Below are 14,968 nucleotides of genomic sequence, written 5' to 3'. Positions count from 1 at the left end.
AGTCTGACAATAATTTGACTCTAACCACAATTTCAAAACACACACACACACACACACACACACACACACACACACACACACACACACACACACACACACACACACACACACACACACACACACACACACACACACACACACACACACACACACACACACACACACACACACACACACACACACACACACACACACACACACATCTAATGAGCACATAGATTTGTACACAAGCCGAGCTGTTATTTGACTCTTCAAAAAACATATTTATTTACTTTGTGTTGGTTGAATCATTTACACTTTAACTCAGTTTTGAGGCTGCACATATGCAGAATAATAATTACACTTGAATAGATGATGTCTGCCTGGTTATTATCATACTGTCGTGTTGGATAAATCTGATTGCTCAGCTTCACACTTAATCCACACCTGGCTACCACTAATTAATTTAATTAGCAGCTTTCAGTTTTTTTTCCCCCAGCAGCATACCATTCAGAATAGGGTAAAGTAATTAAAATGATTAAAAACTCCTTGACCAAACTTAAACTGAGCAAACAGAGGTATACTAGACACAACCACTTCACTTCATACAGTTCCTTCAGTGGCTCATTGTCTTGCAATAAGGTGTCCACACACCATATACATACCTACCCACCAACATCTATTCACAGGCATGAAATGAAACCATTCCTGCTTTCACTTTGGGTTGGGTCACTATCACTCCTGTGCAATCTTGTTTTATAGGGGGATCATGGGACTGTCCTGAAATGGGACATTCCCACTTGTCAGTTTGGCCAAACGTCTTTGGATGCCTCAAGGCGACACACTGATGAACGCAAGCAAAAAAAATCACTGCCTAAGAAGAGACAGCCCATGCTGCTTGAAGAAGACTAAAGAGGAAAAGATACAATGTTGGTGCAATAGAAAATTGAAACGTTTCCCAATCATAGCCTACTCAAGTGATAATTACATAATCTATAAACCACTAATACAAGGTTTTGAAAGTAGTTTGTTTCTTCTGACATAGGTTTCAAAGTAGGTCTGAAACCCATCCTCACCCAAGTTAAAAGATGAGATGAACTGGGCAGTCCATTCAAACTGGATTTACAGAAGTACAATGGGGGTAAAGCAGTGTGCACCTACCACAAGAAAACCTGTAGTGTTATGTGTTCTTTAAAAAAAACAATGCAAGCTAATCAACACAGCATGTTCCTGAGCCAGCTAGTCAAGTCCCCTGCTAACCTTTTAAACACCCCAAATCCATTTATGCCCTGAGGCGCAGACAGGCTCGCATATGCCTATGTCGCCTTCCAGCTGTTTCCGTCATAATCGTGACGTTGTGAGCACCATTCAAGCACGTGCAACCCATGCCTAATATCAACAAGTACTGTGTACACAAGCGTCCCGAGGTCGCCATTGAATCCTGGGACTGATGCATGTGACACAAAACGGGCCCCTTCTGCGCACCTCACTCAAACAGCGTCAAACCAACAAGTTGAAGAGCAACACACAATACGGCATTATGGCCTGTAGACCGAAATAAGTAAAGTAAAAAAAAAAAAGTCTTGCTTGCTCATTAAATGTATCACTCAAGACTCTATCCACGTTTTGAACTGTTTCAATTGCACCAACTGCGACACTTAACCCACGCAGAAAGCTTTGCTAAGGAGTCTTTCAGTCATAAAACAGACAACGGGCTCACCTCTGAACTGAACTCATCATACTCCTCATCTTCTTCAGCCCAGCAATGGCTTCAGCAGTCAGCTCCCGCGAGCGCGCTGATAAGGCAGCGCGAGGCGGCAATTTGTTGCGCTACTTTAAACTGCAACTGCTCTGCCAACAAGTGGACAGAAACCACACGCACGTGGGAACATTTGGTTATAGTTCCGAAATGAAATGGCACACGTGTTACCAAGCCCCAAAGCTCCCTTGGGAATCGCCACAGGATCCGGGAGAGGTGTCGTGACGCTTCCTCACTGAGGAAGAGGGGGAGGGGGTGGAGATGGATGAAGAGGTCGACAGGCAGTGATGGTGGTGTCCGTGATAAACAGGCTACAACTAGTTTGCAATGAACGAGCGACTTTCTCTTTGCCATATATAAAAGAGCTACAGCATAAAGTATTAGTTTACCGCGTCCTCATGCGAGTGCGGTACAGTGCTGCTCCGCTGACCAAGCCTCGACTGGTCGCTGTCAGTTCAGGACCACCATGACCAAGAAGAAACCCAAAGAGGACTCACTCTGAAGCCACGCCGCTTTTACATTTCACCGGCAACCCCATATTAAGTACGTATGCACTTTCTGTTTTACATGTAAACTTACGGTAAACTAGTGCGGACGAGTTTGGCAAGTCAACGGTACAGTGTTATTTCTGCGGTCGGAGAGATAGACGCTGACTGGGGCGGTGTGGCATCCGACAGCTGAGGCGAGACCCGCTCACCGCCTGTCACAGTATTTGACAGCTCTCTTTCTCTCACTCAAACACAACCCCTCGAGTCCAAATATCTACCAAACAACAAACAAAAACAACTATTATTTCTTACCTCAAACGAAGCCCAAAGTGAAACTCCAAACGTCGGTGGACGGAGTGTTATCGGTGAAGTTGTGACTGTGTTGTTAGTTGTAGGCTACTCCTGCTGGCGACCACGGCGCAGCGGCTCGCGAGCTCTACCGCTGCTGCTGACGTGACGGTGATAACGTTGCATTTGCATATTTGTGACGTCCTCCCTGATTGGCCCACGGACAATTTGCCACAATTTCACCTTTAACCGTAAAATGTAAAATGTGTCACCCAGTGCGAGTGCTTGTGGTTATGTATCGCCCCCAACCAGTGCCGGATAGTGGTTGATTAAAACGTGGTTTCGTGCCTAAAGTCCTAATGTTGACAGAGTGCATAAGATGGCCGCGTACGAGCCAGAGCCAATCCGGAGAGGTTTTACATTCGCACATGCACCGGAGGCTCGCCTCGATGCAAACATGACAGCAGTGGGAGAGCTGCTCTGCATTGTGGGTAAACACTGACCTCTGGTGGCTGACTGGGGGATATAAATATATAACTATATTTCAATATGGTAGTATTATTATTTTTTTTAATACGGAATCTGTAGACATACATAAGAAATAACGGTAAATGTGCCATAGTCATACCACAAATACTAAAATACAAAGCAAAACTTTCTTCTCATGTAGACCCTATACTAATGCATCTTGACAATTATTTATTAATTTAACCGTGCCCCTTCCCCTACACTGGTCAGAGCAGAGTCAACTGTAGATAGGGAACACTTGACCGTTATTCATGAGGTAAAAAACAAATGGAATCAGTTTAACTCCAAGAAGGCCTGTATACAATATGTGCTCTGCAACAGGTGTTTAGAATCAGTAAAACCTTTTATGGAAAGTGCAAAGACAAACATTCCAGAGTCTGTTTTGGATTATTTTATTGATTTCAGAGAAAAGCATTTCAATCTCATGTCATCTATGCAGTAATGTCTTCCACAAACTGGAGAAGGAATTGGTCATTATAGAGCACTTTAACTCTCCCACGCCTGAAGATGTTGGTGGCAGGCCGGATGGCAGTGTGTGAAGTACATTGACAATGTATTATGTCTGCCTTTCACAGCAGCTATACATAGATCCAACAGGTTTTCAGCACCATATCCTTTGATAATATTTGCACATTGCTGGGCAATATGACTATCAATTAAAAAGCCCTCTACAAATGAATACATCACATATAGTGACATTTGTCTGGCACAGGAGAAAAGGTGTAATGTAACTCCTGTTCTGAAAATAGTAAATAACTAAACCTTATCAAAATATATTTTTGATTTCCCTCAGAACACTGTAGGAATCCTGTAGTAACTTATTTGACGAAGAAGAATAAAGAAGAGCTTAAGTCATATTTTTGCAAAGAAAGCTAAGAAACCCAAAACATTCACTTAAAAAAACCCAAGCATTGATGTAGACATGTCTCTTAAAGTCAAAGCTTAGCACAGCATCCATTATTTACACATCAAAACTTTAATAACCAATAACCAACAGAAAACATTCAAAAGGATTTAAAAATCAGACATAATAAAATATTGAGGTTTACTTATTGAGCATCTCATTTAAAAACGATACTTGCCCCCTCTTCATACTATATTTATATATTAGGGACTATGTAAGACGATAGTTTACACAGTGAAATCAAATAAATCATTGTCCAATAACAAACAAATATAAAACATGTCAATCTAATTGGGTAATGGGAGGGGTGGCGATTAGGCCAATTCAACATTCAAGTCTGACTAGTGAACGGTCGTTGAACAAGTGGTACAGATCATGTAGTCCACTATACTTGACAAACAAATGCAATATGCTTTGCTCACACTTTTCAGCTCCTTGTGGGACAGAATGTTTTATCACCTAGCCCAACATGTGCATGGATCTGAAAATCTAAAATGAGAAAGCTCTTTTGATTGCATCACAGCCTAAATGATGTTGCCTAGACAACAGTTTGTTATTGTCGATTTTACATAATGATACAAATTGTTTCCTTATTCTAAAGCCGTTTGAAGAGATGCCTACAAAGCTTTTAAAGCCGAGCAATAATGTGGAGATTAATTATAAAGTTCTCCCAACTGTTTTTTCAAGGATCCAGTCCACGTAAACAGCAGAGTAAAGCCAGTGGCATGGGATCCGACGTGTGTGTGCCTCCCTCTAGTGGCTGCTATAGCGACACTGCGGTCTCAGCTCTGGGGAGGAGCGTCATCTTTGCTGAAGGGCTGCGTCGATCCAGGCTTCACCCAAGACAATCCCGACACCTGCGTTCCCTTGTGGTGATCCTCAGGCCGTCTCTACAGCAACAAAGGCAAAATTAGCCGTTACATAACAAGGACAGCTCATACAGATCAAGTGCTCGTGCCCTTTGGGTTTTACTTCTGGGAGCAGAACTGGAGCAGAGAGCACTCAAGATACAAGATGTCCTTTATTGTCATTTCACTGAGTACTTGGATTCAGAATGAAACAAAATGTTGTTTCTCATCAGCTCCTAGTTAGTCAGTTAAAGGCAGTAATAAATAATTAACATTGTCAATATAAAATATAAAAAAAGACAGTTCTTGTTGAAGTGCCCATAAACAAATGAAAATGAGAGGGTTAACTTCTTTTAAAACGTACTTTGTGTGTGAACATTCGCTCCTTTGCTTCCTCATGAACAGCCGGGTTCCATGGAGAAAAACTTTAAAATGGATGAGAGTAGCAAAGTGTGAGAGACAACATAAAACCTTTTACACATTTAAATTTGAACACACACACACACACACACACACACACACACACACACACACAGTGAGGGATGAGGACAGTTTACAAACCTTATTGCATAGGGGTCATCCATCTTGGGCTGGTCAAAAAGATGACTGTTGCATAGTTTTACACTATCCACCACTTTGCTTTTGAACAAGTGCACATCCTTTTCATACCTGAAAGAATATAGCATAATTATAACAATGACACATGAGATGGGGGTAATGACTAAAGCCTAAAACAAATACATCATGGCTCAGTAATATTACTTGGCAAAAGAAAAATTGAGCTGCACGATTAAAAGAGGCAGGCAGCCGGAAGGATGCACGGAGGGCTGCAGGCCTATATACAGTCTATGGTGCGGGGCTGTACACTAGATTTAATCACATTTCTGGTTTATTTTACTTTGTTAAAAATAAAAATAAACTTTTGAATTGGCATTTTTACAATTTCTCATTTTTGTATTTGACATAATACACAGGGCATTAGAGAATAAGTCACTTTTATGGTCCATGTCCTACAAAAAAAACGATTGAAAAGACGCTGAGACACTCACAGCACAGCAGCCTCTGGGTTCAGTGGTTCCGTGGTATTGATCTTGTAGAAAATTGTACGTGCGTACATCAGGACTTGCCAGATGTGGTTGTGATTCCGTCTACAAAAACACAACATAAAGAGTTATTATCAAACCCTATTGCCAGATATATGGGTGCATTAAACACAAGGCCTTATTTGAAAGTTACGGAGACTCAAGAGTGCAAAATATCTTTTTTAATTCGAACATTAAAAATGAACACTACAGCTAAAGCAATATAACAGAGAATATGAGAGCGCATACCTCCATTTGGTGAAAGCTCTCCTGACATCAAGCTCTCCAGACACAGGGTCAACAAGAGGGTGGAAGACTGGGATGTCAAATACTAATTTCTGAAACAAAATCATAAAGGACATGTTTAAGGGTTTGCCCCAACAAAAGTTCTGTAACACCTTGTTAGTCAACCTCGTTGATCAAAAGTATAGTCAACATATCGGCTTTTTTAATAATTTGCTTTGACAGTTTAAATATGACTCCAACTATATTTCCTTTGCAGCCCATAATACATTATACAAAAATAAATTGTCAAATAAGGACACTATACTTACAGGACATTCTCCATCTGGATAGTTATCAGGAATATACACAGTGAATTTGAAGACTCCATCCTGGTACAAGCCATGCCTGATGAATATGACCCCAAACCACACTATACAGTGGGAGACAAAGTATTTTAGAATCTTCACTTCTTTCATGCTGAACCAAGCTGTGTTCATTCACAAAATGAATATGCAACAATACATAGTCTACACAACAACTTTTTATTTTCTGCCGAATAATATATGTTGCATTTTGATAAAGGGATCTTGTAGAAAAGGGTTACGGATGCTATTAACATTATGCTACATTTATATTTGTATACTTTTTTGGGGATGCAAAAGTCAGGTTTTATTAGTATGAACATGAAACATTGATGAAGTTCAAAAGGAGGGTCCTTACTTAGTGCCGATTTGTAGGATGGCTGGACATAAATCCCTGGGAGTTTCTGCTTAATCACTAGAGTGCTGCAGGTCACATGACAAGGAGTGAGGTCAATACAAAAGCAGGAGAAACAAATTACATTCATTAAGGGATACTTTGAACTCAAGTTAACACAGACTATACACAAGGTGTTTTAGAAATGTAACATCTGAGTATTCACTTAGAAAAAACACAATGTGCCAAGTGAAATTGTGATACCGTCCCAATACTTACAACTCAGCCAGCAGAGAATACTCCAAGTAAAAGGGCCCGTAGGAGGCGTGTGTGCCATTGGCGGAGTGGGCTGGAGTGCCTGTTGATGTGGGCTTGGTAATGGGGGCTGCATTCTTAGGAATGGGTGGAAGCTGCTTTTTGCCAAAGGGCATCCGGGCCGGGCTGGCTCTCTGCTCCACTTGCCCAGTCTGTTCCTCGCTGTCCGATCTCTGCTGGGTTTAAGAGAAAGATAACAGGAGTCGCTGTAAATATACAATCCAGCCTTGGCTGTATTTATAATATACATAGACAATATTCAAATATGCCCAGAATATTGTATGTCCCTCCCAATATATTGATATAAAAAATAAAAATAAAGAAAAAAATGGCACTCAGTGTCAAACTCAATCATTATCAAATGTTATCTTAAATATATGTTAATTTAAATGGCTATAATCATTATTACTCATTTTAGTTTTAATGTTTACTGTATTTCTGCATGTTGTTTGTCTCAAAGGAATAAATGTTTATCAGCTGTTTATGGGACACTTATTATAACACTGTAACAAAAATGACATTTCACTACAGCCAGCATACTAGGAGACATGAAAGGATAGGAAATGTATTTAAAAAAAAAAAAACTATTCCACCCCTTAATGAATTTTCAAATAATTCCGAATGACTCGAAATGGGTTTTAAAATGTTAATGTTTTCTATAGTTTTGACCCCCCCCCCCCCATGTGGACTCCAGGGCTATGGCCTTGAATCCAGCCATGTAAATAAGCTGACATAACATAAACAAAGTCTCAAGAGCCAGTTAAGAGGTGGCTACTGTTTTTAAACCTTAATGCACACTCAAGAGAGGACAAATGGGTCACTGCTCTGACCCATGTGCTGTGACCAACTTCTCACATTACACTGACCATCTGGTTTGCAGCGTATCAGGAAGCAGTGTCTAGACAAGAGCATGCACGTTCAACTTCAGCCATCATTGCATCTTTCTAATAATGTTCAGAATGATAAGAGTAATTATAGTACAGTGTCACTTTACACATCACACATACAGAAGCAGAATGAAAAGAATGCATCAAGAAGCCAAAAGCAACACTGCTGCCAAAATGACTACTACAAGTATGCCAGGAATGCTGGCAAAGCCCTGTGTGCCAACGGAATGGACCTAGCCTGCACATTGAAGTCAGACTTGACAGCAGATGTTTTTTTGAAATGTTCCTCTGACTAGGCAGGAAAAAATTCCCCTCACACCCATGTTCAAAGTTCAATGTTTGCCTCTTCCGTACGTCAACACCAGCAGGTTTAAAATGCACCTCCCCTCCCCGTACTCGATGGAAATTCACTCCAACACTAGACAAATGTACCAAACAACTGAAACAGTGATAGCATAGAAGAATTTGACACAGATAACAATAGGGTTCTAGTCATCCAAATACAGTTTTCAGACACATTTCTTTTAGAGTTGGAAACCACACCCTACACTTGACTGTCAACAACTCCAGTTTACTGACATTCCTATGGAAATGAATACAAGTTAGCACAGATTCCAAATCTGTAGTAATGTGGAATTTTTATGATAGTAGAAACCCTATACATTTGTATTACACTGCACATGTACTAGGGAGAAAAGTAGAACATTCACAATAGCAATAAACTCCTTGCGCAGAACATCAGTCTCATGCTCTGTATGGAAGTTATATTTCATTATCTCAACCAAAAAAAAATGAAGGGTGCAGGACTGAAGACATTTAACAGATAAGGTGCTTGAATCAAAAAACTGTTGGTAGAACAAAAGTATTGAGCTAAAAAAAAAACAGCATTCTCAAATTTGAAATAATTGCTGTCCAAAGCTTGAAACAAACGTTTGACTGCTAAGTACTTCACATAAAAAAAAAGAGTGTTGGTGAAACTGATTTCACCAACACTCATGGATGTGAGTTTCAAAAGTATTCTTTAGGGGATTTACAGGGGAAGTGAACCACAACTTTGTGGCGCAAGTTAATCAGTTAAATCTCCCTTGTTTTATCTACAAACATACTTTACACGTGACGCCTTTGAGGAATCCTTCAAACTCAACCACACACATACAATCAACTTAAGATGGACAACGAGTGTATGACAGCATTCACATATTAAAAAAAAAGATATGTTGGAATGTGTAGGTTTGTCATATACATGTCAAATACCATCTGTAAGGGTTAGTGGGTGCCATGTCCGAAATATCAAAGAATGGCATGCTCCACAGACTTGCATGTGTACATTTGCAAACTATTATCTAAGCCATGGAAACAAGTCATTGTGGAATAGCCTACCTCTGTTATCAAGTTTCACGTAATTTGCTTTCCCACACAAGGACCTGATAGGTGTTCATTCAAATACAGTTCAATGTGTTGAGCTTTACCTTACGGCCTGTATTGGCAGACATGCTCCAGAAGGGGTTTAGGTTCATTACTCATTAAGAGGTTCAGACTGGTGTCCCTCTTTTCATGGAGTTCCCACGAAAAGTGCTGTCCGGGCCATCCGCTGCTGTCATGGGAAAACAACACATGAAAAGATGTCTGTTGCTGCAGTTCAGGACAAACACACAAACAGACATATTGTAAACAAACACATAGGCCTGCCCTACACTATCAAGTACTTACCACCGAACTAATGTCATCTGGATAAACATATAGCTGTATACCGCAGCAACTTGACATTTAATGATAACATTATTTTAACGTTAAGTGATACAAAGCGAGAATCGAATTGTCTAAGGGATTTGTTTGGGATAGCCATAGGGGGATAGCTTAGCTTAATGCTAAAATGGCTGTTTCATGAAGTATGTCAACTGTTTACTGTTGTCGACGTTAAAAGAGTCAACGTAGTTAACATTAGTGTGTCGCGTGATAGTAACAGTAGAGACAAGTACTTTAATTTAGGTAAAAATAGCTATTATAACCGTAACATTTCTAACAAGATAGCCAAGTTAGCGGGACGCTAGCTTTAGCGTTGCTAACAACCTGACTACCCCTTTAATTTTAGCCATTAGCACGTAAAACAGCTTAGTGTTGTAACTCACCGAATTTGTTAAAGTCCCTTAAAGAAAGGTGTGTTAATGTTTATAGTTTTAGCAGAGACGTCTCATCTGCTCGCTGTCTCTCTACTAAGGTGTCATCCCGGCTAGGTAGCTATCGAAAGCTAGCTAAATAATTTGACAGACACAGAAACCTGAGTTCAATCTGACGTAATGAGGGGGCGTTTCTTTGTGTGAAGACGGGTTCCCATTGGTTTATGGGTTAAACGTCCTCGCAGTTGATTTGCTAAGGCTTCTATCAAGTTAAAGGTAAAATAACACATTTACCACGGCTTGTTGTCAATCAAACTGTGAGTAGACATACCTACAGCTCTGTTAATGTTTTGCAAAGAAAAAACAAATTAGAAAGAATGACCAGGGTCATAGCAGTTAGGCTATTTTTTCAAGAAGATATATCCAATTTCACAGAATACATTTTGACTTGTCAGCATTGTCAAAGCACAGGTGCAGCGAATATCATTAACAAAGGTCCACAAATAGCCTAATGTGATTGGATGAGAGTGCTGATACAACAGCAGGCCTGACCAATACAAATGGAATAGTAGCCTTTAGACAGCATTAACATTATTGATTACACTATATAATCCTACTATGACATGCCTATTGCTTATTGTCTCACCCTATCATACCTGTCATGTTGAATAATGATTTGCCTTGTACAGTAAGTTAAGTTGCATTTGTGTGTGTTTTATACTAGGCCTATCTATGGTTTTTATTAGCTAATTAATTAATTGTGCACAAATGTAATCGACTGATTGACAAATAGTGATAGTAAAGCCAAATATTTAAACATGTTAAACATGTGAATCCAAAGTGTGAAATGTTAACTTTTTCTGTAAAAAAAGGCTTTTAGGTAGATTTGCAATTAAAAAGGTTGCAAATAATCAGTGTCTTAAATAGCAATCTTGATCAAATACATATTCTTTGTAGACTTTAATAATCATCATTTTCTTTACAGATCATGTGCTCTCAAAGGTTTAAAAAGAGCTGCAAAGTCAGTCAATCTGGTCAATGTAGCCTATTTGTGTGTCTTTAAATCCTTTATACATTATCTGTTTAGATTTCACATACATATACAATGATTATTCCCCCATAGAGTGCTTCAGGGCACTTATAAACTTTAAAATAATACACACTTTTACACACTTTTGCTACTACCTTAATTTGAAAGTTCTGGTGTACTGCACAGCACGAGTCCCTTGAGGGTATAAGGTGCATCCAAGCCATCTGTGTCACACGTTTCTTTAGTTTTGACCACGCTTCATTGGCAGTTCATTCTGCTGATTGATTGATTTCCTAACAATTACCCCTAATTATTTTTCTGGGTGATGAAAAAAAAACTAATTTAATGCATGGGTGCTTGCATTAATTGGGAGAAATGACATTGTCCAAGTTTCAGAGTAAATACAAATTATTGACTCCATTATTGTTATCTGATTGTATATTGTCCTAAGTACACTTCACTGACAAAGGTAATTAGTGTAGTGCCTCTGTATTGGGGCAGCCAACGATGCAAGGTCACCAGCACTCTTTTGACACGTACAAATCAAAGACCACCGCAAAATAAATAAGTTTATGCCTGCTTTGCCTTCCTCGACATTGAGATAAACTGTTTGACACAAACAAGGGGTGCAAATATTCACACCATTGCTTTCGTAATGACTTTTTTGCCTTTGCCACTGATTCTTAGTCTAATCAACTATCGTGACCTTGTTTGGTCAGACAAATATACTAATGAATGTAATTAAAGTGGGGAGATTGGAGTAACTAATTGAATATATGACCCGTTAGAGCTGGATTGTTTTCGTTTATACTGTAGATTTCACCACAACAGTATATAAACTTGTTAAATAACAGCATGAAATGTACTTTTTAGAAAGCGCTTTGAGCTGCATTTCTTGTATGAAAGGTGTTATACAAATAAAGTTTATATTTCTCTTATTTTTAAAATTGATTTATTTAAATCAAAATATAAAACAATATAATATAAAATAAAACATCAACAGCTAAAATGCTGCAAATCCAGAAATGATAAGTTAAAAACTCACCATCCCTGAGAAAACGCTGCATATCCAGTCACCACAATAGTTTGAATTTTGAACCAAGAGATAGAGAATGTGTTTGTTTTTGAAGTGGGATAATATTGTAAAAGACCAAGGCCAAATGTTAAAAAAAAGAGTATGTACCATTAATATCGCCTCTTTTATCTACTTTTTTATCATTTTCAAAATCAAAGACACTCTCTCGTCTGGTATCTAATCGGCCATCCGCTTTTTCCTATTAATTTACCTAGTTTTAATAAAAATCTAGCTTATTATATGGCTTTTTAATTCTGAAATATAACTGGTGATTCTGTATTTCTCATGATGGAAATGTGTTTGGCCGTTGTAGCATATTTGCTTTTGTCAGCTAGCGTAGAAATGCACCATAGGGATTTGAAAAAAATATACAAAAATGTTCTGTCAATGTATTTGTTTTGGGCCTTGTTGGTCACTGTACATTTCACAGTGACCCCACACTACAGTACATCTAGCACATGCAGTACAGTAGGAATAAAAAGCATCATATCAGCAAGAGCATCACAATGTATTCTGTATATTAGCCATGTAAATATATATTTTATTGTCTGCTTGTTCCTGGCTTTATATTTAAACTGTGCGGTTCCAGCAGCATTTTCCAGCTACACACTTGCAGCTGGAATCAGAATTCAAATTCAAGATGAAATATGTCCCCCTCCGCCAGTCCATTTCTTCAGAGGCCCACTGATTCAGATCTACAATTTGGTTAAAATGACAGTAAAGAATTACAATTGGCAGTCCCGACTCCCTTGTGAAACCTGTCTTGACAGCGCAGACACAAAGAAGTGGAAAAATATGACTCCATGTCCAAATAATATGTAATAATAATGTTAGTTTGAATAAAGCGAGCCAAATCTAGATTCAAATGTGATATTCATTTTAGAAATATGAACAACTGGGGAGTAAAATAATAAAAAAAAATAAGACAAACATCAGCCCTATCCCTTCATATAGCAATAGTATTTCCTTATCCCTGAGGCTATGGCCTGGCTAAAACCTTCAATGCAGCAATGATTGGCTGTAATGACTGCAGTTCAAATAAGCCTGGAGATTTTATTAAACCAAATGAGAGAATCATCTGTGTATTATCACCCTGTGATTGACAGTGACAAGTGTTGGGCCGTCTCGGATGTGAGCATGATGAAGAAGCTCTCGGCAAAGCTATGATAATGTTACCCCCTGATAAAGTTGCCTGCAAAACCTCAGCCAAACAAATGGATAGGGAGAGCTCCACGCATATTAATTCCAATTGTCAGATCCCTCCAATGGGGGGGGGTGGGGTGGGGGGGGGGGGTGGGGAGGGGGCTATAATCTGGCAAGGAGCCCCTCCGGCTTGCCCCGCCATTCACTGAGTGGCATTTTACACAACTAATGAAAAAGAAATCCATTGTGCTGATCATATGCATAGATTTCACTCGATAATAACGACGAAATAGAAATATTCATAATAAAAGGAAAGGTCACTCGCTCCTGCAGCTAAGCTTCCCTAAGCTGCGGTTCTTTGCTAAAGCAGTTGTCAGGTTACGGAGATAAAATAGGGAAGAAAGGGAAAGAGGCGGCAAGTTTTAACCCCGCCGAGGCCAAGAGGTGAGACACTGCAACCAATACAACCAAGCTACTGCTGCTGCTATGTACAATGGCATTGGTCAGTTGTTTATCCACCACAAGCGGTATTGATGTCAGTTCAAAGATGAATCCAACAGGTCAGGTTTACTCCAGCATCCAACACAGAGGTAAGCTCTTTCAACTATGTCGGTCACATATAGTTGTGATTTACATTCTGCTTTTCCCTTTCTCTGACGTACAGAATCAAAGCTGGTGTCTTCATTCTTGGGGGATTTGTCTATGTCTAGTTAATAAAATACATGGGGAATATGAACAGTCGCCTCTCCTCTCCTCTCTGCTATATACCTGTATGTAGGTCAGCAGGGTTTCTGCAGGCATATGAGCCAGTGGAGTAGAGGGGTGGAGGGAGGCATGTCTCACCTCTGAAGGACACGCACAGCTTTATTGCTGCCCGCTGCGACTTACACGCTGAGCCCCCGTCTTCATATGCATCACACATTGGCATTTATTAGTGCCATGCACTAAGTACAGGCCATGTTATTGAATTTGAATATCCAGCTCCTAGCCACATTCGCAGCAGACCCCGGAAAATATATTATAATAAGATGAAGCAATCTCATTTAATAACACCCCAAACTAATAAAAGCAGGGAGCAGATTGGAAATTAAATTTATGAATATTGCTTGGCAGCAGGAGTGATCCAAAAAAGCCCAGCTTGGTCTTGTTATATGCAGATATTTTTTTCTCGCTGTGTAAGCCCTGGTGGAGATATTGCAGAATGTCTCCCCTATGAATATCACGCTGAGTAAACAAGTAGGTGTACTGTGCTGTGGTCATGTTGTGAAGTCACCCACAGTCAGTCTGACTGGACAGAAGCATTTTGATCAAATGAAACCGTAGCGATTGGATTATTATTCTCTGTATGACGACACATTATGAGCACTATAGGCCCGGCACAGGACAGGCCCTTGATAGTTAACTATTGATACCCGTATTATTCTTTACATGTTAGCTTAGCCTTTGTTACGCATTAAACCTTATGCTGTGTAGTTGGCTTTTCATTGTTTGCCCCTTGTTAAAGTGGAGGTGTACATCCCATTGATATGGAAAGCTTAAAAACCACAAAATGTATTGAAGTCATTGATAAAGTTTGAAAAATTTTCCCTTTTTTTCCCCAAAAT

The 14,968-nt window shown here is 39.5% G+C and overlaps 2 protein-coding genes across 6 annotated transcripts in view; both read right to left on the bottom strand.

Moving 5' to 3' along the window:
• Positions 1-2,614, bottom strand: part of chd9 (chromodomain helicase DNA binding protein 9) — an 82,173-nt gene extending 79,559 nt beyond the window's left edge. For both annotated transcript variants that reach the window (XM_080027555.1, XM_080027556.1), the window contains exon 1: positions 2,539-2,614. The gene's annotated coding sequence lies outside the window, so the exon portion shown is untranslated. The remainder of the gene's footprint in view (positions 1-2,538) is intronic.
• An 811-nt stretch (positions 2,615-3,425) lies between these two features.
• Positions 3,426-10,274, bottom strand: aktip (akt interacting protein). 4 transcript variants are annotated; one of them, XM_080032447.1, is made up of 10 exons: positions 10,129-10,274; positions 9,469-9,593; positions 7,077-7,288; positions 6,822-6,886; positions 6,431-6,531; positions 6,126-6,214; positions 5,844-5,942; positions 5,356-5,463; positions 5,159-5,219; positions 3,426-4,836 (listed from the first exon to the last, which is right to left on the bottom strand). In XM_080032447.1, the coding sequence occupies exons 2-10, from the start codon at positions 9,514-9,516 to the stop codon at positions 4,729-4,731; spliced, it is 891 nt and encodes a 296-aa protein (XP_079888573.1). In that variant the 5' UTR covers positions 9,517-9,593; positions 10,129-10,274; the 3' UTR covers positions 3,426-4,728. The 4 variants fall into 4 exon arrangements, with proteins under 4 accessions (XP_079888573.1, XP_079888575.1, XP_079888574.1 ...); XM_080032449.1 differs by having other exon boundaries at positions 7,077-7,285; XM_080032448.1 differs by having other exon boundaries at positions 9,469-9,590; positions 10,129-10,266.
• Positions 10,275-14,968: the final 4,694 nt, after the last annotated feature.

The sequence above is a fragment of the Ammodytes marinus genome (assembly GCF_949987685.1).
Source record: "Ammodytes marinus genome assembly, chromosome: 1".
Taxonomy (NCBI): domain Eukaryota; kingdom Metazoa; phylum Chordata; class Actinopteri; order Uranoscopiformes; family Ammodytidae; genus Ammodytes; species Ammodytes marinus.
Note: the sequence above shows the minus strand (reverse complement) of the source record. Positions and strands in the feature narration are given on the sequence as shown.